At 40.5% G+C, this 26,847-nt stretch overlaps 1 protein-coding gene across 4 annotated transcripts in view; it reads right to left on the reverse strand.

Moving 5' to 3' along the window:
* CHCHD3 (coiled-coil-helix-coiled-coil-helix domain containing 3) overlaps positions 1 to 26,582 on the reverse strand; it is a 266,148-nt gene extending 239,566 nt beyond the window's left edge. For all 4 annotated transcript variants that reach the window (XM_027574540.1, XM_027574541.1, XM_027574537.1 and 1 more), the window contains exons 1-2: positions 26,326 to 26,582; positions 14,874 to 14,943 (exon numbers count right to left, since the gene is read on the reverse strand). In XM_027574540.1, coding sequence (XP_027430341.1) covers positions 14,874 to 14,943; positions 26,326 to 26,406 — 151 coding nt within the window. In that variant the 5' untranslated portion in view covers positions 26,407 to 26,582. The remainder of the gene's footprint in view (positions 1 to 14,873; positions 14,944 to 26,325) is intronic.
* Between the last annotated feature and the right edge of the window lie 265 nt (positions 26,583 to 26,847).

A 26,847-nucleotide genomic window follows, 5' to 3' on the forward strand; every position in this document is an offset into this window, starting at 1 on the left:
CAACATCTATCAATATCCATGTTCCTTCCACCAAACCACAGGTGCTGGGCATTCATTTATTTAATAGGTTTCTGAGCAACCTCTTGGGTCACACACAGAAAGGCTAGGGGGCCTATTTGGAACTAGTGGGAAAAATCTCCTACCAAATCCTGAGGACTCTGGCTTTCTCTGGCCTAGTAAGTCCTCCCACTCATACTTGGAAAGACCTACTGATCCAGCTCTGGGCTGAAACACAGGGTAGCACTCAGCTAGTTGCAGGATAAGTGAGGAGAAATCAAATGCAATGCTTTTGCTATTCCAGAGTCTCTGAAGAAACCCTAATAACAATCAGATCCATGGTGAAGAACCACCCACTGCCACTATTCATGTTAAATCAGGGTCAAGTAGATCATATCAGCCTTCCCCAAAACATAAATCTGAAACATCCAATTTTTTCAGATAGTTGGCAATCATATGAAAAAGAAAACTGCAAACATCACATAATGGTAAATGTCCTAAATGATTACATTTGGTGATATAGCATCAGGAAATAACTGTTTTATTTAAGTTATTTGATAATGATTCCATTCAAAATTTCTTGTGGGTAGACTGCATGATGAATACCCCTTTGGCAATGATCTTGTTCATTTTCCAAGAGGGCTAGATTTTGCATGAATGAGCACACCAGAATAGGTGCTCCCTGCTGTTTCATCAATACAGAAACTACTGGTTCCTACAATGAGGGAGGAAAAAGAAAACCATTTTAAACAACTCATCTAGGGCACATGTTTTATTAATATGTGTGGCTTCATAAATGCTTTAGTATAAAACAGGCTGTAAAAATAAAGTACCTATTAATGAGAAATACAAGACTGACAGGCTAAGAAACAAACTATATCTACCTCTCATATTCTGAAGGGGACAGAAAAATAACACCATTCCTTCTACCTCTGCAAATACTGTATTTCTTTTTATTAAGACAAAGCAATAGGGGTGCCTGGGTGGCTCAGTCGCTAAGTGTCTGCCTTCGGCTCAGGTCATGATCCCAGGGTCCTGGAATCGAGCCCCGCGTCGGGCTCCCTGCTCCACGGGAGGCCTGCTTCTCCCTCTCCCGCTCCCCCCGTTTGTGTTCCTGCTCTCACTATCTCTCTCTGTCAAATAAATAAATGAAATCTTTAAAAAAAAAAAAAAGACAAAGCAATGCATTACTCTCTAAGACAAACTTCTTCAAAAACTTGAAAAATAAAAATATACTGTTCAAATATATCCAACAATGTCACTTCACTGATACTAAAATAACTCACAAGAGAATGAGGTCACTGCATAGGCTCATCAGATGGTTTCTCTCACACTCCCTTGCATCTCTGAAGGGGTACTAAATTCCCAAAGCTCTACTACACCTACTTTCTACTAAGTTCCAAGTCAAAATTTTAAAACAGAGTAATAAATACTATAATGCTAGTCCCTAAGTGTATATTGTAAACATGGGAATAGGAAAAAACATGCATTGAAGATACTTTTTAAAAATCTGGTAAGATTCAAAAGCAAAGAGATAAAATTTCTATACCATAAAATTCACCCATCTAAAGTATACAGGGTCAGGGGTTTTTAGTAGACTTAGAGAGTTCTCCAACCATCAGCAGGCATCTCTATCCTCGCCACCTGCACCCCCACCACCCTGGCCCTAGGCAACCACTAATTTACTTTCTTTCTCTGGAGATGTGCTTACACTGGACATTTTTCATAAAAATGGAATCATATGTGGATTTTTGTGACTGGCTTCTCTCATTGAACACAATGTTTCTGAGGTAACAAGTATTTTGAAGAAACTGGCTCATGGGCCCTTCCATTCTTAAGCACCCTCTCTACAGGTAAGGCAGATGCCAGATGGGTCACAGTGGGACCAGAGGGGCTTTCCGGTATGAATTCTGCCTTCAAGGAGCTTACCGAAGAGTAAAGATGCTAACACAGCTATTGATAAGTAACTTACTTTTTTTGTAGAAATAGTGACTGCCAAGGGAGAAATACAAAATTATCACATGTGTTCAGAGAAAGGCAAGGTAAATAGGATCAAGAGAAGTTCTGATAAGGTGACCTCTAAATAAGAGTTGATCATACATACACACACACGAACAGTTAAAATCAAGTTTAGAAACACAGAAATGGAGTTGCTTCCTACAGAAGTAAATCCACACTCCTTAGCTTTATTATTCCATCCATATTTACTCCTTGTACTCTAATCTCCCCACTCAGTGCCTACATTCCAAATAAATATAACTAATTATACTACCCAGAAATCAAAAAGCCCTTTATGATTCTAACTGCTGCAACCACCATTTCTTCTCCCAAGAAGAGAGAACTGTGCCCCTCCTCCTTCCCATCATCCCCCACCATCAATTCCATTATGTCTGATAGGCAGTAAACTCCTATTCATCCTTCAATATTCAGCTCAAATATCACCACCTCTTCCATGATGTCTATCCTGACCTCCCCAGGCAGTTAGTCCTTAATTCTTTATGCTACATGTGTCCTCCATTTATAGCTCATACTATTGTTCTGCTTGATCCATCTATGAAAGCCCAGCACTCAGTATAGTGTCTGGCACACAGCCAGGACTCAATAAATGATTGTTGGGACAAGGGTTAGACAGACCGGCAGAGTCACCCTGGAGTGTGTGAAAGGTGGCAGTGAAGTCAGAGCCCTAAATGCTATGTTAACAGAGGGACATTTCTTGATCACCTGCTATATTTCAGCACCTGTACATTATCTCATTTAGTCTCCATGGCAACCATGTGAAACTAGTCTATCCATTTTATCCTGGAGGACACAGAGATAAGACAAGATCACACAACTATTAAGTGGCAAAAGCTCTTTGAACACTAAACATACAGTGTGCATGTGTGCGCACACGCACACACACAGACACTTCTATTCAGAGGTAGTTCAGCTACAACCTTTCCATTTCCTATTTGAAGAAACAGGTTCATTTCCTCTGGAATCCCCATCGCACTGCATCACTGCAGGGCAACAGGTGGTGATCTCAGTCAGCTTCTGCAGCCTCTGGTTAGCCTGGGACAGACCATACCTCCTGCAGCACAGCAGAAATAATACTGCAGACTTGAGTACTACAGAGGCCTCTGTGACAGTTCAACTAAAAGAATTTTACTTGGATGGAGAAGAGGGTAGTTCTCAATCAAAAGATAACATAGCCTTGGGCGCCTGGGTGGCTCAGATGGTTAAGCGTCTGCCTTTGGCTCAGGTCATGATCCCAGAGTCCTGGGATCGAGTCTCACATCGGGCTCCCTGCTCCTTGGGAGCCTGCTTCTCCCTCTGCCTCTCTCACTCTCTCTGTCTCTCATGAATAAATAAATAAAAATCTTAAAAAAAAAGATAACACAGCCTTAAAAAGTTTCAGTTCAAAGTCCTGTAAGCAATAATGAGCAGTAAAAATGAGCAATTTTTTAAAAATCGCTTTTTAAAATTTACTGTCATTTTTGCAAACATCATTTTGCAAAAAGATGAACATGAACCATGAAACAATGTCTATTTCAATAGACATATAAGGTTTAATAGGACAGAAAAAAATTAGAGGGACCAATTTATCATCTGCGTGTTTATCAGGCTTGATAAAAAATTATTTTTTAGTTATACAGTCTATGTTTTCTCAAAGATTTTTTTATTAAAAAACTAATAAAATATGTCAAAGGTCAAAGAATAATCATGAAAAGAGGATTATAACTTCCCATAATCTTATAATAATCACTCTAAAAAGTTTCTAAGAAAGAATATTAAAGCAACCTTTTCAGAAAAATTTTATAAAGATGTCACGAAGGCAGTTTATGGGCTCAATCGCATGAGATTCCCAGAGAAGTCACCATGTTACTTTAAAAAATTAAAGAAACACCTTGCGCCCAATGGGTGTCCAGGTTATCCCACAAAATTAAACTAAAGCTGCTTGGGTAACCTCATTCTTCCTAACTGAGCAAAAGAAAACAGAGTTGATCAGCGCTATGATGTCTGCAAGTGTGCATGCACACAGTGAGTTAAAGCCATCTCTTCTTGCTAAAAGCACAAGTTTTAAGAAGGGAAATGAACTGAGCGCTTTGGAGGTGTTTTTGATAAAATAATTTGTTTAAATAATTATAAAGACAACATTCAGAATCCATAACTTTGCTGGCTGCATTAATAAAACAATAAAAATGTTTTGGGGGAGTTGTCAATCTTAAACACTGCTTTATATTTTTTTATTTAAATCAAATCTATCCTGATTATGGTAATTGATTTTGTTATAATTCCTCAGGTCCATCCTCAAAAATGACACACGGCAATCAATATTTATCTTATTTTTCAAAGTAATGAGATGACCGTTACGTCAATAACAAAGACTAACTGCATCTGAAGAATTTAGCATAACTACCAAATAAAATGTAGGGCAAAGCCAATCTGATATAATTATATGCATTATCATTACCATAGTGCATGGCAATAAGGTGAAAATAGGATACCTTGGGTAGACGCCCATATGAACTCAGCCAAATTCTTAGAAGTCTCTCTTTTATCACTGTTAGTTAATGCTTAGCTATTTGTGTGTGTGTGAACACATAGGCGAGCCAGCTCCTCGGTCTCAGGGTCGTCTTTTCCACACTGGCCTGAGAGGACACAAGCAGTACGTCCTCCTTCCAATCCCTAAAACCTCAAAGTTCCTGAGCTTCCAGACCCAAAACCCCCAGGCTTCAAAGAGCTGGCCCCAGGGACTTGAGGAAGTCAGTTGAGAGCAGAGAGACCAGCCTTTCTGGAAGACAAGAGTGATAAAGGTTGAGCCAGAAATGGAAATCCAGCATGGGAACAGCTGCCCAGAAAGAAGAGACGGTGAAGTGAAGCTCTACTTTCAAGGGTCCCAGAGTTCTGACAACAGGAAGACAGTAAAGGGCCCTCCTGGAGGAGGCTACCAGGGCTGAGTAGCTGCTCTGCAAAGTCAGAGGCCTGATGTGAGCAACCTAAAACTCTTATCCTAAAATTTCAGGGCAAAGGGACAAATGTCAGATTAGCTTTGACCCAACAGACAAGGAAAGTGAGGAGGGTACCAGGAACTAAGAGTGGAGGGTCTTAGAGGGGAAAAAATCCCAACCTTCTTCAGTCCACCCCAAAACTTGGCAAAAATCTATGCAGATTATTTCTTTTCTAAACTAAATTAATAACTAGGAGTGGGACATGAAACTCCACATCAATGTTTCCAAATCAGGGCCCTACTCGGTAGCCACTACCTCCACAAACTGTGCTTTTCACAAGATGGTGCTCAAGAAAGTTCTCTCTTACAACTGGGTTCCACTGGGTTTTCTATGGTTAAGACCTAAAACTGGCAAAGCATTGTATGGCTACCCCCCGGGCCTGGTAAAGACCCTCACACCCACACCCAGTGAACAAGCTTAAGAGAAAGATCGCTTTTCCGCCTTGCGTTTAGCTGACACGTGCACATGTACATACCAGGCTTCATGACCTGACCGGCTTTAGCGAATACATTCCCTAAACATGTATTATAATTAGTCACCATGGTTGAGAGTCCACAAGATGAGGAACAAACGTCCTCTGACCTCAAAGGCTCACAGTCTGGTAGAAAAGACAGACAACTAAACCAGTAGTTACAATAGAATGAAGCATATACTATAACAAGGATCAGTATCGTAGACTTAGTGATACAAGAACAGGAGATTCTTCAAAAAGGTATCAACTTGGGAAGTCGGCCCCGAGATGATGGGAAAATGGCACCTAAAGAAAGAGAAATCTCCTCAGCCCTCTGAGACTTGTTTTTATCCAAGTTTTCCTAATCGTCTCACCTCAACAGGTCGATGTTTACCCATAGCAAAGATACACCTCTCACTGCTTTCACCTCAGCAGACAGGTCGCCACCAAGGCAAGGGAATACAGAAAGAAGAACCACAGAAGGAGGTCCCAAGAGGACCCACGAGTGAAGACAAGCTGTGGTATCTGAGGGACAGGGCTGAGTAAATGGGCAAGTGTAGCACTATGTGCTGGTACAGAGGAAGCACATGCAGGGTGCTGTGGGGCCGTGCAGGAGGGGCATCTAACCCAGACCTGGAGTCAAGAAATACTTCCTGGAGTACATGATTTCCAGGCAGCCATGTGAACAAGGAGAGATAGCCAGAGAGAAGACAGGTAGGTGAGGAGGGGCTGGGGCTGGGGAAGACAGCTGGAGGAACAGTGCTCACACAGAAATTCACACATTGTCAAAAACCCAAAAGGGACATGTTCAAGGACACTCCAGAACTTCAGTAGGACTAGAGAAGAGCTTGACATGAGACAGGTGGGTCTGGGAGATGAGGGAGGAGATAAAGCAGCAGAGAGATTGCGCAGGACCTGCTGGCTACGTAAAAGAAATTTAGGCCAGCCTAGGGGAAGTGGAGCCTCTCAAGCAGTACGCAGGAGAACGGCATGATTGGTTCTACATTTTTCCAGTGAGAAGAGACTGGGAACCGCAAGGCTGAAAGCCAGGACCCCAAGCAAGATAGCGTTAGAACATGGCAGGAGAGAGGTTGGTAGCCACTGGGTCAGTGACACCAGGGATGGGAGAAACTGTATAACTTGAAACCATAAGAAGGGAAATGCAGAGCAAAGCTCTGGGGCTACTCAGCAAGTACACAGCGAGGCTGGTGGGTGTCCCCTGTAGGACTACAGCCACAAGGGGCGGAGACCAGCAGAAAAAAATAAGAAAAGAGCAAGGGAGCATGAAGTGAGGAGCAGAGCGGTAGCACTGGCCTATTTGACAAAGGAACTGAATCCTGCCAACAAAGTCACCACACACAGGCTTTCTGCACCATCTACCTCCCCATCACACATTCCGCGAGATGTTCTGACTACCTTCTGCCTTTAAGTAAGGAGGTATTACCTTTATTGCCCTGTAATTTCAAGCTGCAATCATCTGGTGCTGGCTAATTAAAACCCATATTCCAATTAAGCACTCAGTCAGGGTAACCAGGGCATGCAGAACAAGAATATTGTCTTAAGTGTGCCACAGCAAGTCCGTGAAAGAAGTTTGAAGAGCCTCACTATAATGACCCACATGGGTTCCCAATGCTTTTCAAGAAACACTCAAGCAAGGTCACAGCTGTCAACAAATTGTCAAGCAGGCCTGGGGGCAGAACAGGTTGAAAAGGGAACTTAAAAGCACTTATTGTTCCCTGGTAGCCCTGATTGGGCCTAATACAGAGTACTGTACATGTAATTCTGAATAAACCAGGGAGACAGGAAAGGGTAGAGGGAAGAAATGAAATGCTGGGTCACACTTTTAAACTTTTAAAATGTTTTTTACAAAGGAAAACATCATCAACAACAATAACCTACTATTTGGTCGACAGCTAGAAGGGTCAATGGATTGATTCTGAATACCTCAGCTTTCAGTAGAAAAATATACATCTGAAACTCTCTTGGGCAATTTATTTTACAAGATCTGGGCCATCCAGATGATGCCCTCGAAGTCTATCAAATTCTAAGAAAGGCAAAAATACTGTTAATCAAGTGTTTATTTTACAACTGGCATATTAAATTTTTAAATCAAAGGTAGTATATTTAGGTATTGTATGTCCTTCACTTTATCATCCATTAGAGCTGCTTATATAAACAATGCCTGATATTTTATTTTATAACTCTTAAAGCATGATTATAAAATTTATACTTTAGAGTTGTTTTCTCTTTGTGGTTTATGATATATCGTTGGTGATAGCTATGATTTACTTGACTGTTATGCCCAATAACACTTGATCTATGAGAAAACACAATCCACTGTCCCATGATTCACTTCAGTGTCAAAATCTACGGCAGCAAAAAGTGGAGCACTTCTTTAATACAGCTTTGCTCTTTCTTTCCCTGTGGTCACTGACGTTCCTTCCTTCCAGCTCCTGAGTACAGTGACCCTATGGCATTACTATAGTTCTAATCTGCAGTGTGCAATGCACCCTACAAAATAGCTTCTTCTTTCTAGTAACTGAGGAACAAGTAAGAAATTTCTGGCCCACTTGATTTCATACCCCTTGGAAGCCCTAATGCAAATATGCTACACCAGTCACAGGGTAGGGGCCTCCAAAGATTTCACAAAAAGCAGCTTAGCCGGTGGTCAATCAGTTAACTCAGAAAGTAAAGGGCAGAAGTCCTAAGTCACAAAAAACTACTGGAAGGCACAACTCACTGACATTTCAGAACCTACTAAGCATCTCTCTCTAATTCCCTTCCTCTACTGCTGGAGCTTTTTCTTTTCTGCATGACTCCCCTTTCACCCTCCCAAAATACCATGGAATGTAAGCTATACTGTCGATGATTTTTTTGTTCCATTTTTAAGATGGAACCATTGCTCTCAATTTTAAAATAAAGTGGGTTTAAATTTGTGCTGGTTTCTCAAAAATAAATACAACACAAGAGTGACAAATCAAGGGACACAGAGGAAGGTGCCCTAGACCAGAGGGTGCAAGGACTGAAGTTCAAGTCCAGGACTGCCACTAACCAGCCCCATGGCCTCAGGCACCAGATCCACCCACGTCCTTCTTCCATCCCCACCATGCATGGCGGCCGTCCCTGTCTCTGATTTCCAATGCATCCTGTACTTTATCCAAGAACCCATTTGCATTATTTCAGGTGAAATAATGCCCTGCTAAGAAATCGTCTGTTGTGCCCTACACTGCCTCAAGCAGCTGAGGGCAACTTTGTTTTGTTTTTTGTTTTTTGTTTTTGCCATAGGGCCAATTAAGGGCAAATAAAAATGCTTACGGGCTGCTTATCTTTCCTTGAAAATGAAAATTTTACTTAGTACTCTAGTAGAAAACATGTATTCTTACAATTTAGATTTGTTAAATATAAAAATATCAATGAGAAAATCAGGACTGCATTTTTAGCCATAAGTGTTATTAATATCTGAGTATATTTGAAAAATAGCAATGAATGCAACTTTCTGTACTTGCATCCTAAGATAAATGGAAGTGCTCAGTAGCCACTGGGCCCTACAGGATAAAAGGAAACTCCTTAACTTCCCCAACCTTCCTTCCACATGAAGACCCCTCCTTCATCTACATTACTCGGGTCTGTGTACCGACACTACTGAACACCTTCAACACCAACATCCCCACCTCCCCTGGCCACCTGTCTGCCCAAGCTCTTGACCTTCTTCTCTGAGTTCCTAAAATACTTTCTACACTTCTTACATATTCTATCTCCCTTACATATTCACCAACTCAAAAATATTAACTGAGCAGGTGAAGGGTACTAAACTAGTACTTATCTACTACACTATAATGTTAAATAGGTTTTGACCAAACTAACAATTCCTTGAAGCCAAAGATCGCTGCCATGCTAGTATTTGTTGATGGATGGAATTAACAATATGAGTTCAACCATCCATTAAACGTAGACTGTGGATTTATTTTTAAAAGCAGAATATACCAACTAGAGAATTTGATTTAAAACCTTTAAGTCAATAGCGTACACATAACTTCCTTTTAGGAACTGTCAAGATAAATTATCTATTACGGCACAAAAAGTGCAGAGTTGAGAAACTGACATCAACAAAGTTTCGTATTTTAAAGGTTGGAAACCTAGATATTCCGTTCTTGTAACTCAAGTCAAAGAAACAAGCACAACTTGTTTACTGTGATCTCTCCCTACTGTGTCATGTCTAAATAGGCCTTAAAGAGCTGTTTAAAAATAACTAAGAGGGCCAGATTTGGGGAGAAAAACACATAGAACATATAGATGAATCTGTTTCCCTAAATTGGCTGTTTAGTTTGGGCTGTGCTATTTCCAGCTTAAATTGGTTTCCTGCAATTTGTTAAGGCTGCCAAATACTTAGTTATCTCAGTGATGTACTTAACACAAATCGGCAAATCCTTCTTATTTTTCACAGTGACAAGAAATGTACAGAGAAACTTGCACAGTGAGGATAATAATAAAAGTAAGTTCACTTGTCTTCTTTTCCAGATGCATCATTTTCATCTGGTTGCTAGTGGCTTAGGAAACCGACAAATAGCCCCCTAATATCATTTCCTGCCTGTTTTTTTTCCTATTGATTTGGGGACAGAGTTTCCTCAACATCAGGCAGGGTGAAACACGAGAGGTATGACCTCACTATAAGCCAGAAAAACTCAAGGATTGGGGTGGAAATGAAGAAAATCAATATCCAACACTGGTTTTTAAAATCAAAAGATGCAAGATGTTAATGAAAAGGTCAGTGTATAACTATGTGCAATAGTGTCCCCTTAAGACAGCCTAAAAAATTCCCTGGTGTAAAATCAAATCAACGTAGCTGGGATAACACATTAACACAGCGAAGAATTTGAGGCAGCGAGGACACAGTTAAGTTTTTTAGAGCACATTCATTTATTAAAGTGGCATTACAATCTGCTGTGTGTCACATATTATAGTATTTTGCCTGAACAGCTTTACATGCAAATACTTATTGCCACGACTCATTGATCTGGTTCAAGGTTTGGCAAAAAAAAAGTTTCAGTAAAGTCTTTAGGGGAACTTACTTTCTTAGAACATAAATTATATTCTCGAAACTATATACATAACACAACTTAGTTCCTGTATACAGAAATCCGAGGGCTCTCACTCCATCAAATATGCTGCCCTATAGTCACACATATGAAGAGCCTAGGGCTGGTATGAATTAGACTCCTATGAGGATGAAGGCATTTTAATGAATATTAAAAATTCAACTCACATTTAATATAATTTACTTGACACTGAAAAGTGTAGAAAAGGCTGGTGACATTTTTATCAATATATTTTTGTAGACTTGAAAAATTATTTCATAACACATCTAAATTATAAATCTTAAGAAATCTATTACTGAGTATTAACTGACCCCCAAATGAGACAAATGCAGAAAAGAACATAAACTTTGAGGCTTTCTACTTTTATAAACATTTTTTTTTTAATTTTAAGAAGAATAAATCTCTGTTCATTTGCACAATCATAGTCTAATTGCATTCTTAACCTAAGGGCAAGATCATTTCAAAACAGCTTGTCAGATCTTGGTTCTTTTCCTGAGTTAGGTTGGAATAGGTTAGGGAAATGTTCTACTCAGGGGGCTGTATCATGTACCACATCATGGTACAGAAAAAACAAGCAAGTATTTGTATGGAACATGAGGGCACAGGTGTCCCCCAGTTACTCGGGAGTCCAGAGAATCCATACCTCCAATACACCCGTAACACACAGGTCAGGAAGCTCTTCTATAGACTGCGGTGAACACAGCAAGACTGCGGTGAACACAGCACACCCCAGGGACATATTCCCTGAAGTGTCCATTCACTCACAATCCTGGGGGAGGAGTTGGGAGGTGGGAAAGGCGGGCAACAAGATTCACCAACACACAGCACCATCGAGCTCCATGACCTCTGTCACGTCATTAAAATCATCGGATGGACCTCCCAAAGCCACACCCTGACATTTTCTAGACTAGACTGTGCAAGAGAACTTTGTGCAATGATGAAAGTGTCCTATCTGCACTGTCTGACAAGGTAGCCACTAGCTGCATGGGGTTACTGTGCACTGAAATACGATAAGTGCAACTGAGGAGCTAAAATGTCAATTTTACTTCACTTTAATTAATTTTAATTTAACTCTTCACAGCCACATGTGACTAGGGGCTACCATTCAGAGTTCAGTTCTAACCTGACCACCAAAACACAAGGTGGCGTTCCAAGAGTTTTCAGTGCCCAGGCTGGTCACGGACCAGTGTTCATCAGTCACGTCAAACCTAGAAATGGGAAGGGACGGATCCCTCAGCACAGCCAGGGCACACCACAATGTCAGGTCATGCACTGCAGGCCAGACCATGAGCATTCATAGAAAGCATTCCCACTCACACCCACTCTCTCAAAGTATCAGTTCAAGAAACCAACCCAAGAAGGAAAACACCTTCTCTCCTTCAACACATTACTGAATGAGAACCAACATGGGGAAAAGCTAGAAGAAGCAACAATTGCTAATACATAGACGGTTCTTTCCTAAACTCAAGCAGCACATCACTAGAAGGGATCTCTTTCCCTCCAACTAGATTCTATCACTTTCCTTCCACAAAAATTAGCAAGGTGTCCTGCAGATTATAATAAAACAGAGGGGCTCACAGTCAAAAGGATAGAATTCAACTGCCGCCTCCTTTGCTTACCAGCTTTGTGACTTTGGGCAAGAAAATTAATCAGGTCAAGTTTCAGTTTCCTTCTGTGTAAAATGGGCTGATAACAGTCCCTTCCTCACAGGGTTATAAGGATCAAATGAGATAAGACATATAAAGGATTTAGCAGAGTGCCAGACACACAAATGACATTATTTAAGTACAAATGACATTATTTAAGTATTATTTATCACTCCTTCCTTATTTCTTCATTGTCATCATCACCATTATCATCCGCTCTCCAACACAATAGGCAGAAAAGAAATCTACCTAAAACAAATCATATTTTAGATCAAACTCCAATTTAAAAAATATCCACACACCAAAAGTTATTCATAAGCCAGAATACCTGATATACTTAATTTTAATGTCATCTAGGTTTCTCTTATGCTTCTATCTTTCTTATAGTCTTTTATATACTTAGTTGTTTCTGCCCAAAAACCCCAAACTTTTTGAAAGGAAAGATTTTTTTTTTGTTTCTGTACAGACCTTAATTATTTGCACAATAGTGGACATTCAATAAATGTCACCTGAATTAAATTTCTAGAATTATATTCCAGAATGATCATGAGTAGCTACTTTCAAAATGGATAATGGGGGTGCCTGGGTGGCTCAGTTGGTTAAGTGTCCGACTCTTGATTTTGGCTCAGTCACGATCTCAAGGTCGTGAGATCAAGCCCCACGTCAGGCTCCATGCCGGACGTGGAGCCTGCTTGAGATTCTCTCCCTCTGCCCCTCCATTCCCCCAGTCTCACACACACGTGCTCTCTCTCTTAAAATATGTGTGTGTGTGTGTGTGTGTGTGTGTGTGTAAATATATAAACGGCATCTGCCCTAAAGTAACTCAACACTAAGCACCAAGAACTATCCTAGGAGCTGGGAATTCTGCTGTGAACAAACAGACAAGGGACAAGGTCCCTGGAGCTTATCTTCTGATGGACATGGCAGCCACTGTGCATAAGTAATAGAAGGGTCGTAGGAGATGATAAATGATGAGATAAAAAACAAAAAGGGTCCAGTCATGGTGTGCCTCCCCAGAGGCCAAGGAAAGCTGTTCAAATTATATTCCATGTATCATGGAGAACCACCACTGGGATGTGACATGGACTGATTAATTTTTTTCTCCAAGATTGCGAAGGTCTCTGTGTGCGTGGCAAAGCGTAAGGGGATGGGAGAGGAAGTAGGGAGGCAGTTACAAGGCTCCTAAGAAGGCAAGGTGAGAGCCACTGGCTGTCTGGATCAGGGCTGCAGCCACAAAGACAGATGTGAAAGGGTCATACTCAGACGTGTTGTGGAGACAGGACAGAACGGGCTTATGGCCTAATGCAAGGGGAAGGAAAGGACGGGGCCCAGGTTTGGGGCTTGACCACCTGTGCCAATGACTGGGGAAGACAGAGAAAAGCAAGTCTGGGAAGAACAGAAAGGCCTGTGTTTGGAGATGTTAAGTTGAAGATCTGAAAGTGGAGATTTCAAGTAGGCAGCTGCCTAAGTTTTGTTTCAGGGAGAGGTCAGGGCTAGCAATAAAACTGTGGGAGTCACAGGCATCTACGTTACCATTCAAAAGCCAAACAACAGGATGAGATTACTCAGCGGAATTGAGCAAAGACAACTAGGCTGAAGATGCCAGTAAGGCGGGAGGAGAACCAAGAGTGTGGTCCAGAAGCCAAAGAAAGGGTTTCCAGCAAGGAGGGAGCGGTCTACGTTAATGAACGGCGGAGCCCTCCTAATGCTCCCACTGAAACAGGAGTTTCGTAAGAGCAACAACTACTTGTTATTCATTACTTCTTACTCAGTTGAGTATTCTTACTCATCTCTTACCCTCTGCTTTAAACATATCAGACGCTCAATTCATGGTTACAAGTAATGATTAGTAAGGTCCCAACCGTCCCCAAGTGAATGGCATTTGGGCGGCATCCCATCTTTCTCAATGTATTTCAGTCTGGAGGCAGATTTACCACACAATACCCTTTCTAATAAGTACAGAAACTACTTAGTCCAAGATAAATCATCTCGATTATTTTCTCATTACCATTTCTCCAATAAACAGCATGTCCATCCATCAAACTGGGCAGCAACAAGAACAGTACCAGACACATAGCAGGTTCTCAATAAATATCTGTTGGATGAATAAATGGATGGGGTAGGAGGGAGCAAAGAAAAGAGAGATACCCTCTTATCCCATGGGATCCACAAATAAAATGAGGCTTAATAATTCTCTGTAAATGTCATTTAACATTTTCATCAATAATTAAGACAGAAGAAATAAACTGTTTATAAACTTAGAAGAAATCTATTAGAAAATAAAAGCATTGGTGATGTTCACAATTTGCAAATAGTAAATCAATTATTTTCTAAGTTCAATATTTTATTATAAATATTTGCTCCTTAATCTCTAATATTCCTATAATCCATTTTACACAAAAGATATGAAGTAACCTGCCAAAGCTTAATAGAGGGTTCAGAAGCTGGATCAGAAAAAAAATTCTCCCAAGACTGCTTGATAGTCAATTCATTCTCTTTTTTGTGCAAAATATTTTAAAAGAAACTGTGGTACTGATTTCTAATATTCCATATAAAAAGCCAAACACCCAAATCACAACAGACAGAAAGAAGTGCAAAAGAACTTGACTATCAAGTAAACTTTTATCACTTACAGTTTTCCTACTAAAAATTCTGAAATTAAAATTTTGAAAACCTGAGGCACCATACGCACCAGAATGCCGCTGAGATTTCGAACCAGATGGAGAGGTTTCCTTCATACGATCAATCACATTTTCCGAAAGCTGAAACGGCAACATCAAAATAAAATCAATTACAAAAAAACAAGAAAGAAAATAGTACGATAGCATCCAAGTAATGTAGTCATCCACATCAACATGTATAATAAATGGCCTAAAGAAACCTAATAGCTATAAAACTAGAAGGAAGAACAGTTTTAAGATTTCAAGATGCACCCCACAGCACTACTTCTTTATTTCTTCTAATGCACTGCTAACTGCTCATTGTAAATAACTCCTCTCCTCATTGTGTACAATGCGCTAAATTGTAATCTATGAGAAAATATAAGCCAAGAAAACTCCGACTTTCCTCCCCTAAACCTACAAATTAATTTTGCAAGCAACAGGTCTTACTTAGCTCCTTCCTTCCCTCCAGTCCCAAAGGAAATGGTATCCTTCCCTCCCTCCTGTTCAAGCTAATCACAAATAATTGCTCTTTCAACAGATTTTATTATGCACCAAATCTGTGCCAGGAACTAGGCTAGACTTAGGGTATTCAATAATCATCAAGTTGCTTAAAGTGGAGCAGAAGAAACAATCATCAGGCAGTGAAATGTGTAATGGGAAGGGCACCACCTAAGTCAGCTGGCCTGGAATGGAAGTATACAGGAAGCATAACGGACAGGACATCTAGCCAGGGTTTGGGGCTGGGGCTGGGAAAGATAAACAGGTGTTAGGAAGAGAAGACATAGCATAACAGTACTCCAAGAAGAGGGAAACACACGGCGGTATAGATGAGAAACAAGGCTTGCCACCATCAGACACTAAACACAGATAACAAGAAGGCAGTTGGCAATAAGACGGAGGCTCTGAGACTCCTCAGCCCCTGAGTTACTATCATACCATTCTTTTTATTTTCTTTATTGTACTTACCACTATGTGAGGCATTCTTGTGTGTCTGTCTTTTACACTCAAAAGGAAGCTCCATGAAAGCTAGCATTTGGCTGTCCTATTATGTCCCCAGAGCCTCAATAAGCCTGGTTAATTGGATGAATGGCTAAATAAATGATTGAAACAATATGAATGAATGGAAGAATGGCTGAAGTGGGAAGCTGGGGAGGGGGAGAGGGAAACAGTGAAATAAGATTTTGGATTCTGAAGATTTGAACTGATTCTGAGGGCAACCGGGCACTTCTGAAGGATTTTAAGCAGGGTAGTGACAAGATCAGACTTAAACATTTTAGAAAGATCACTCTAGCTACAATGTAGAGAACAGATTGGAGGGGGCCAAGAACAGAATCAGGAGGACCCCTGAAGGAAGCTAAAGGATCAATTAAGAAGCTATTAAACATATGTCCACACCAAGATTGGTGCAGGAATGTTTACGGGGCATTATTCATAATATAGCAGGAGTGAAACCAAGCAAATGTCCATCTACTGGTGAATGGATAAACAAAACATTATGTATCCAGACAATGGAATAAAATTCAGCAATAAAAAGAAGTGAAGTTCTGATACATGCTACAATATGGATAGACCTAAACAATTAAGGGAAGAAAGCCAGACACAAAAGGCTACATATTGTATAATTCCATTTATATGAAATGCCCAGAAAAGGCAACTCTGCGCAGATAGAAAGTAGAGGGGTAGATGCCTAAGGCTAGAGTAGGAATGGGGATTAACGATAAATGGGCATGACAGATCTTATTGGTTTGATGGAAATGTTTTAAAACTGGATTGTGCTGATGGTTGCACAATTCAGTAAATTTATTAAAAAGTGTTATACAAACAGGTGAATTTTATAATATGTAAATTATACATATTAAAAAAAACCATTATGGTAATCCAAAGGGAATACATTCAAAAGATATTTAGGATTCAAAATAGCTAACATTCACTGATTGCTTATTATGTGGCAGGCATTACACTAAACAAAACACTTTATTCATTTAATTCTTAACAATCATAGGAAATAGATACTTTTATTATTTCCACTGTATAGGTGAGAAGTTGAAGCACAGCCAGATTAAATAACCTTCTCTGGATTTTACATTTCATCAGTAACAGAGCCAGGATTCAAACCCAGGAAGTCTGAGTCTCAAGGTCCCATTCGGGTACCTTGCTTTACTGCCAGACTCAGTGTCTGACTAGATGTGGAAGTGAAACAGAAGTCATCAGGACATCCAGGTTTCTGGGCCATGTAACTGGATGATCCCTCTCCTCTATCTACAAAGACCTTACCACTTACACTTCCTTAACTCACCACCATCTAGCTTATAACCCAATACAGCGGTATCCTTGTAAAAGTCACCAATGACCAAATAACCTTTTATATTTATATTTATAAAACACCTAAGTTACATGGCTTCCCTTTAGCTTCTAACACCTTTGGTCACTGTCCTCTTCTGGAAACTCCTCCATTGGCTCTTCTGACCTCCCACTACCCTGACTGACCTAGGGCTCTAGCCACATCTTCCCCTTCCCTGCCTACCCTTAAATGCTAGAGGGCCCCACATTCGCTTCTTTGCCTTTATTCTCTTCTCACTCTAAGTGCTCTCGTTGGTCATCTCATCCACTCCCTTGACTTTTTTTTATTATGTTATGTTAATCACCATACATTACATCATTAGTTTTTGATGTAGTGTTCCATGATTATTTGTGTATAACACCCAGTGCTCCATGCAGAACGTGCCTTCTTTAATACCCATCACCAGGCTAACCCATCCTCCCACCCCCCTCTCCTCTAAAACCCTCAGTTTGTTTTTCAGAGTCCATAGTCTCTCATGGTTCATCTCCCCCTCCGATTTCCCCCCCTTCATTCTTCCCCTCCTGCTATCTTCTTCTTTTTTATATTTTTTAACATATATTGCATTATTTGTTTCAGAGGTACAGATCCGTGATTCAACAGTCTTGCACAATTCACAGCGCTCACCATAGCACATACCCTCCCCAATGCCTATCACCCAGCCGCCCCATCCCTCCCACCCCCCCACTCCCTTGACTTTTAACTGCGGTTGATAAATTAATGCATCCTAAATCCTTTATCTCCAGCCCAAGACCTGTGTCCCAAAAGCTAGACCTATACACTGAATTGCCTAAAAGATACCTTCTATTGGAGACCACAAGCACCTCAAACCCAACATGTCCTAAATTGAATTCATGTTTGCCAAAATCTCTTCTTCTTGCTTTCCTTATCTCATTAATGACACCACCTCCACCCAGCTTTCTGAATCAGAACATAGGACTTGGCCCTGACTCTTCATTCTCCCTCATTCTCTTTGCTATGAATTCCTCAACCCCTAAATATTTAATGAACACATTTCTTCTCCCATCCCATTTCCCCTGCCCTAATTCATGGTACCCTCAATAATCCTCCTAAAATGCAAATCTGATTATGGTAACTCCCTGCTTCAAAATCCCTCATACCTTCCGTTGACAAAGAAGTCCAAATTCTTCTGCACAGCACTCAAGACTTTCTCGTCATTTGGTCACAGACTAACTCTCCAACCTCAATTTCCATAGACTTTGCTTTAATACTTCATACCTTGTTCTCTACCCATACGGGCTACTTATTGGATGCCGTCTCTTTGCCTTTACACATGACTACACTGCCTTCTCCCTTGGCCCTGTGGGAGGGAATGACCTTTCAAATCCAGTTCAAACATCCTAAAGCCTTCTCTGACCAAATCAGTTCCCCACTCCATTCCAACTCCGCCTACCCAAGGCTACCCTTATTTGTGCTCCACCATACCCTGCACAAATCTCCCAACATGGCACTCCATGACAGAACAAGTATTTGCCTTTCCACAAAACTGTGAGCTCCTGTGTATTACTGAATCATTCATTAAATGTTTACTAGGCCAAGCACTAATTAAGGCCCTTGTGATACATGAGTGAACAAAAGTTTGTACCTGAGCAGTTACTTACATCTCAGGACCCAAACCAGAATGCAGGGGAGACAGTTAATGGAAAGACTACAGCTCAAAAGCTGGGGTCTTTGGAGGAAAATCCCAAGACTCCTCTTGGAAAAGAAATGGAAGTTAGAAAGGACAACGTCAAGGGACTTTATATTTGAAGATGTCAGGGCCAGTTGCTTCTTTTCTAACAACTGACAGCCACTGACATTGCTGCTGAAACTCATCTGCAAAGCTGAGATATATCTTAGGAAAAAACCCTTTAAGATTGACCACAATCCTCTCAATTTATAGGTGAGGAAAAAAGTCCTGAGTAACATCCACTTTCCGGTAGCATCAGGATAAGCAGCAACCCCCAATCTCTAGTCCGGTGCTTTCTCTGCTAAACAATACAGCCCTACAATCCTATGTAAAAATAAATTCACTTCCTCGTAAGGAGGTAAAAATGAGCCTTCTTTTAGAATCTTAAAGCTATTTTAATTGATACATAATGTATATAAAGCTCATTTGATATATAATGTAATATACTACATATTATATGTATTTATAGGCTATTTTAATATAGTATTCTATTCAGGAAAACTGTGGCATAGACTTAATATATTTTAATAGGTTTGCAATGTAATTTAAAATAACTTACGCAATTAAGGTATTTGGTGTTATGTGATGGGCTATTCATTAGTCTGGCTAAAGAGAGAATGGGTCTAGTAAAGTTTGGGAAGTTGAGCTTTAACATGGTCTTTTTGTTTTTTCTTACAGGAAAGGATTAGTTTAGTTGTGCTATTTTAGTTCATGTCAGTTTTCTTGATATATAGACAATTCAATATATCACTGAGATATTCCCCCAGAACCACAGAATCCTACCATATGAAAATTGGAAGGAATCTTAGCAATTATCTATTCTAATTTCTTTGTTTTAAAGATGAAACTACGGTACAAAGAAGTGACATGCCTGTGATAGCTAGTTAGCAGTGATGAACTGTGAAAACTTAAAAAAAATAATAATAGTATTCTATAATACACTACATATATTATATACTACATATCATATACTACCATATATACCATGTATTATATACTATTATATACAACATATTGTATATGTTACATATTTAATATAATTTGTTTAGGGCTAAAGTATATAAAGTTAATTTCACATAATATACATGTATATAATTTTATATTTTAATTTATATTTCTATAGTTCAAGCCAAAGTCAAAGAATTACAACTGCACTAAATGTATATTCTACCCAATCAGAAAGTGAACGTGTTTGCTAAAAATCAAGTGTTAGCCATAAGCCTTCACCTTATTGGAGACAGGCTACCCTTTCTTCTGAATACCACTTCATCTACTTCTCATCAAAATTCATATATTACCATTACCTATTGCTACTTTCAAAATGAATACTACAAAAGTCCTTCCAGTGACTAAAGCAGCCTCGAAAGTATCATTTCTTGAGAGTAAAACTAAAGGCCGACCTGAACAGAGGAAAACGCACTGGCCACCCCCTAGCTATATAATCCTAGGGAAGTCATCTCCATCAGCCTCATTTTCCTTGTCTGAAATTGAAGAATACCTAAGCCCAAGTTATAGGGACGATTACAGGTGCATCATAAACTACAACGTGCTACACACATATTTGGTAAAGCTATTACCAATACAACTCCAGTCATGGGGATTTGGACTGATCAGTTCATCTTAGTCCATTCACCAACTGACCAGAGTTTGTGCTCAGCTCTTTCACTACACAGTGCATGAAGACCAGGGCTACAGCTATTGCCAGAAGCAGCTACCTAAGTCCCAGTATGACTATATAAAGTGCTCATTTATCCCTATCTATGCATGCTCTTTGGGTAAAGTGCAGTGTCTCCTTCAGCCTAATCACTAATTGTTTCTTTTTATTTTTGTGACTTACCTGATGCCTCAAAACTTGCTACTTAAATTCTAATATCAATTCAAAACATTTTCCAATGTGGTCTTTGATTATATTTCAGTAAATTTATAAGCATGTCATCCAAAGGAGCACAATTCATCTTTTGAGGTGATAAACATATTGCAGGGTTGAGTCAACCTCCCTCTTTTGTCCTTACAATCTTCATAACTGGATCCTCAGGCCCTTCCAAAGGCACATTCATGGCAGCCTACAGTAGCAAGTCTGCTTACTCCAAGCATGATTCACCTTATCACCAGTACATTCTCAGCCACGTTGATACAAGGCAATTGCCATGCTGTGTTATCCTCTGTATCTCCAGTTAATAGCTGAGCTGACCTGCCAGTTGCAGAAATAAGTTCAGACTGGCACACTCACCTGATCTCTGTGAACTGGGGTACTCATGAAGCAGCTGACAAGATTTAGAGATGCTGATCAGGGTTATATACATAATCTGTAGCTTTAGAACAACTCTTCTTTGTGATGTGAACTGACCCAAAAAAGGGTCAGAGGTAGAACATAAGCTTCTGCAAGGGCTGGATAAGCCCTCACTAAGAGAAGCATCTTCAGGAAACATCATTCCTTAAACAGGGTACTTCTGTTAGAAAAGCTTTTGTCCTATAAAGATCGGTAGCAACTATACCTTGTTTCTAGACCTCTCTTGCACTCCCCATCAAGGCAAATACCATGTGCAAAAAGTATTTGCAGCAAAGAATGGCACGCTCTCTCTCTCTCTCTCACACACACACACACACACGCACACACACACACGCTAGAATTATGCCCTGAGGTCCATGGACTTGGGGATCTATGGATTAATTCCTCAGCTGTATGCAAAATGGTCTGCTATTCTGGGCAGAGTCCATAGCTTACAGATTTACAATAATCTATAAACTAAAAGAAACACTGTTCTACTCTAAGGGTTAACCAAGAGAAGGGGGCCAGGGCCTGCCAACATCACAGAATTCAGTCCATTGACTTTGATTATCTGCCCTATTCTCTACTGCTGCTAAAGAGAAATTTAAGTAAATGGGGCTTACTAAGTTCTAGTCTGTACCACTCACCACACCAACATGTGCTCCAGAGAGGAGGAAAAGATGTGTGTCATGTTCTATAGTCTTCCCACTCAAGTCTCCCCACCCCCCCTTGGCTGGTCGTATCCAAAATGAGCACAAATACACCACCCACCAATCTAGAATCCAATATTCTCAGAAACAGGAGGCTGCGTAAGATGGACAAAGAGATAAAGTACTTCCACTTCCAAAGAACAAAGTTAAAGGAGAGGAACTCCTTCTAAGTTGCCCCTCTCTAAGAGGTAAAGTTTGGAACCACATGAGACAGAAATAAATCACATATCTTCATCTTCATAATATTTTTCTCATCTCTTCCAGACATGTCTTAATCAAACTGACTAAAAGACTAAGACCCATTTTTCTCACTTGGTCTTCCTTCCATGTAGCATAGGTCATCTTCTGTGAGAGTACTGGTTGGTTTTTTTTAACTATCATTTTAAGACATAGGCTCCAAAAACTGCCATTATTATTTGGAAGATATTACTCCTAAATACTTACTTAAGGGCATAGCAGGGGAAGGAAAAGATATACAGATTTATATAATAACTTTTAGCTTATGTTTGTAATTTGCCATTTATATTTCTTTGCATTTGCCATTAATGGAAATGAACTTCTACTGTCTTTATAAAATCTTAGGAAGCTTTAAAAAGAAAAGTCCTAGAAAGCTTAACACGATACTCTGCCCAAGAGAGTCATAGATATCTAAACTGGAAAGGAACCAACTGTCCACCAGCTAGCTGAATTACCTCAACAACATCCCTCAACACTCCCAGTGACTGATCGGATTTGTTGCCTCTGTTAATATACACTCCCCAGAATCCTCAACATCTCACATTAAATAATCTTTTCATTTAGGGGCTCCCAACTGCCAATACTTCCCCAAAGCCTTAGATGTGTTCCATGTGAGTATCCACACTACCACATGTATGGCTCCTATATATTTCAGCTTGCAGCTTCAAGGCCAGTTGCAGAGATTCATTTATGCCTGGAAAGCACGATAACTATTACTTTGAAAATGATACTCATTGAAGTTGACATCTGCTCTGGAAGAATTCATTCACAGCTTTGATGTTTCAGATAAACCAGTGAAAGACTGACTGGTAAGCATACCTTCCAAACAGACACAGCAGGTGCTCAGAAAAATCCTATTAAGCACATGTAATATGAGTAATGAAAATGCCTGGTCTTTCTATCCCTAGAAATTATTTTAGACTTGGAGAGGAAGACAAGGCAAGAGGGTGGCCTTTCATCCAACCCATGAGTTGTTTCAGATTTGAAGTTGGAATCAGGTGTAAGAATATGGGTGATCTTATGCAAGTGGAGGGAAAGCTATCAATTGCTACGGATAAAGGAAATAAACAAAATACTATAAATACCATGAAAATAACACCTGGTATGTGAGAATAAACTTTAAACTTAAAATTGTAAGTAGGTCCTTTAATTGCTAGCCGTTAAGGACATTTTCAGCAAGAAAAATCTGGGAAAACATTATCTATTAATAAACACAGCCTAGTTACTCAAAGCCTTATGTTGCTTACTAAATGTTAACTCTTCCTATATTAAGATAAATGAAGATGAAATTACTATCCTTATCGGTGGAACGCAGATTTGGTTTTCCAACAGTGACTGAGTCCATGAATCGTTGCTCCACACTCATTTCTTAGGAGTGATGACATAAATATTAGACAACTGGGGAAGTGTGGAACGCTTTCTTCTGCTAAGCTGAATGAACCTAGCCACAGTTCAACATTGAAGTTTGTGCCTCATCGGCACCATGTTTTAATCAACTGAGCCAAAAACAGTGGCTCACTTAGGATACCAAGATTCTTGCTTATCCTTAACCTCAGAAGGAAACAAGAGGACTGTTTTGAGCTAAGAAAAATACAGAAATCAGCTGAAAAATATACAAAATGCCTAAAGAAAAATCACACAGATGATCAGCTACAGAACGCAGGACTCCTACTTCTCAGTCCACATCTTTTAGGTATACCTGTCAGAGCACAATATGCTCTTATTTTTAATTAAGTTCAATGTAAGTTTATATATCCATTCCCTTGAACAACTCTAATAATAGCTACTACTCATATAAGTACTAAACACTGTCAAAACACTAAACACTTGTATACATTATGTCAAATTTCTCGCAAGTAGTGCTTGACATATAAGTAATACAAGCAGGCTACAGTATCTAGACTTACTGAACAAGAAAACACAATGAAGAGTGACTTGTCCAGGGCCACAGAGCCTAGGGAAAGGCAGAGCTAGGTTGCCAGGTTCCAAAGGAAGTGCTCTGGCCACTATACTAACTACATAGCACCTCCAGAGAATCTTCATATATTGGATGTGAAGGAACCTTATCATAACAGCTGCTTTTTATTAAAAATCTACAATGTGCTACATGCTTTAGATACCTTACCTCATCTTCTTACCAAATATAAAGAAGTGATTTGTCCAAAGCTGCAGATAGTAAACGTCTAATCTGAAGACTTAAACTGAGGTCTATTTAACTCCAAACTAATGCTCTTTTGAACAGGACCTCGAAGAACCCAGGATGACTCCCCCAGTACTCAACAATTCAAGAGGGTGTCATTTTTAGAGGAAATTGCAATGGGCTGAGTATGGCTACAAGAAATGTAGACTGCTGCTAGACACACACAGAATTTCAGAACTGGAAAAGATCAGAGATCTTAGAGATGTACTCAAGCCCATCATCTGTCATTTTGCAGATGACAAAACTAAAGCACAGTGATGCAAATCAACCTTCAGAAAGAAGGATTTGAAGCAAGTGGGAAAACATGGCAAGGGCATTCCAGGTGAAGGGTGTATCCTGAAGAAAAGTAAAGCATAGAGGTCAAAAGAAACATGGTGTGTGCCTGAATTATAGTAATATAAATAAAATATACTCTGTGAGAAAAGACAAAAATAAAGAATACTTCTGTTAGGCTGAGTGGCCAAAAGACACAGCTTTTTTTATTTAAAAAGTTTAGAAAAAGTTTTTTAAACAATCTCTCCATTTTAGTGCAAGATCTACCCAATCGTCATACTTATCCTATTTAATCTTACCTAATACTTGATATAAATGTCTGTGCTGTTGCCAAATTTTCTTCTAATTTTGTTTGCTCTCATCACTGTGTCTGTATTAGGGCAAGAGAATATGGATTTATACATTGTTCTGGCCAGTGTCTTCTCACCCAAAATTTATTTTGCTCTCCCTTACTTTTCTTTTTTACCTTCAGGTATGGAACAGTCAAAGCCTAAGGCAAGATTAAACAAATCTCTGCATAAAACTCAGAGTTTATAGTTTTTATTTTACTCCAAAGAGTACGAACTAAACCACAACAATGCAATGCAACCTCAGACATTCTATTACAAAAGGTGGTGCTATCATTAATTAATATGATATAAAGAAATGGTGGTCACAGACCAAAAATTGAGTTCAACAGTCTGAGTTTCTATAAAGGAAACTTTAATAAATTCTTCTCAAGGTAACAGTTTCAGAGTAAAAGTTTTTAAACATTTTAAATATTTAAGACGTTTTATTTCCTGATAACAGATGCTAAAAATTATTTACACATTTCATTTACTTATGTTGGTTGTCTAACAACAGAGGAGGAAAAATTAAAAAATATCATAAAACTTTCAGAAGTGAAATTGCTTTATTTACTAGGTTCAAGCATACTTTCAAAAACGAGCAGCTCCAGATTCAGGTGCAGCGAAGAACGTGTTAATGAAGTTAGTGCTGGTGTACTAAAAACCCTAGAGAAAAATCAAGTTTTCAGTTTATGTGTCAAGCACATGTGGGGAACGTGAAAAATTTCTCTGCAACGTCTACTTGAGAACTGACTATATTAACTCGCCAGGGGTCTGAAAAATGCAAACCTCTCTCAGGCCCTGTCAGGCTGGCAGACACTTGTCCTGAAGCAACTGGGCCTGGTCCAAAACTTAGGCGGCAGGCCACAGAGGAGGAAAAGAGGAGGTATCAAGCGAAAGCGGAGAAGCTAGACGTCACCCCAGGCAGAAGTCTATGGGGTGTGTGAGCGTGCGGCAATGGGTGGTATCAGAGGGAGAGCACAAAATGACCGAGAGCAGATAAGGGTGTTCTCAAAACGCCAATTCACCTTGAGAGAGGTAACGGGGCCAGTGCAAAAGGAGGGTGGGAGCTCCTGAACCCAGGAGTAAGACAAGCCCCATTTCACAGAAGGTAAGCCTGGGGTTTCACATAAAGTCCCACAACTAGTGAGCAATACTGTCAAACCCTAGACTGTGAGCCCCTGGAGAATCTAATTCAACGTGGCATTCCCCCAACCGCCCCAGTACAGTGCTCAGCACTTGGCACACAACCAGGAAATATCTCTGAATGAATGTCCCAAGTCTTGAAACTTCAAGCTTCTTTGCAGAGAACTCGGCTTCTGGCCGGACAACACTGGGGGCCGGGACGGGGGAAACCAGGCTGAGCGGGTCCCGGGAAGGTCGGAGGTTTGGGGTCCGAGTCCGGGTCCTGGCCCTCGGCCCGCCCACTGTCACTCACCCGGATGCCCTTCACCACGGTGATGTTCTCATTCTCGTCCGCCTCGAAGGTGACCCGGCGGGTGCTGGAGGTCCCACCCATGGCTCCTGCTTCTGCCCCCGCAGAGACCTAGCCCGGACGCACGAGCACTTCAGGCCCCACGCGCACACACGCGCGCGGAAGCGCCCGGACCCTTGCCTTGCAAGGCGGGAGCAAGGCCACGACCCCAAGAAGCAAGGAGAAGGCGCCGGTCCTCAGCTCCCGCCTCCTCCGGTCACGTGCCACAACAAAAATGCCTCCGGTTGGTCGGAGATACGAACGACCCGCCTCTACTCGGTAGGGGCGCCCGGATTGGTTGGACCGGACCCGGATGCTATGGCAACAGGGGCTGTTTGAGAAAGTTTCCGCAGCCCCTGGGTGTACTGGGAATTGTAGTCTCCTTCAGGCGCGATGGTGGCTGGGACACCTTCGCCTCAGATCCAGAGGACAAGGGGAGCATGGCATTCTGGGAGATGTGGTCTTGCCTGTCCGGAAGGTTTCTAA

Source organism: Zalophus californianus, chromosome 12 (assembly GCF_009762305.2).
Source record: "Zalophus californianus isolate mZalCal1 chromosome 12, mZalCal1.pri.v2, whole genome shotgun sequence".
Classification (NCBI taxonomy): domain Eukaryota; kingdom Metazoa; phylum Chordata; class Mammalia; order Carnivora; family Otariidae; genus Zalophus; species Zalophus californianus.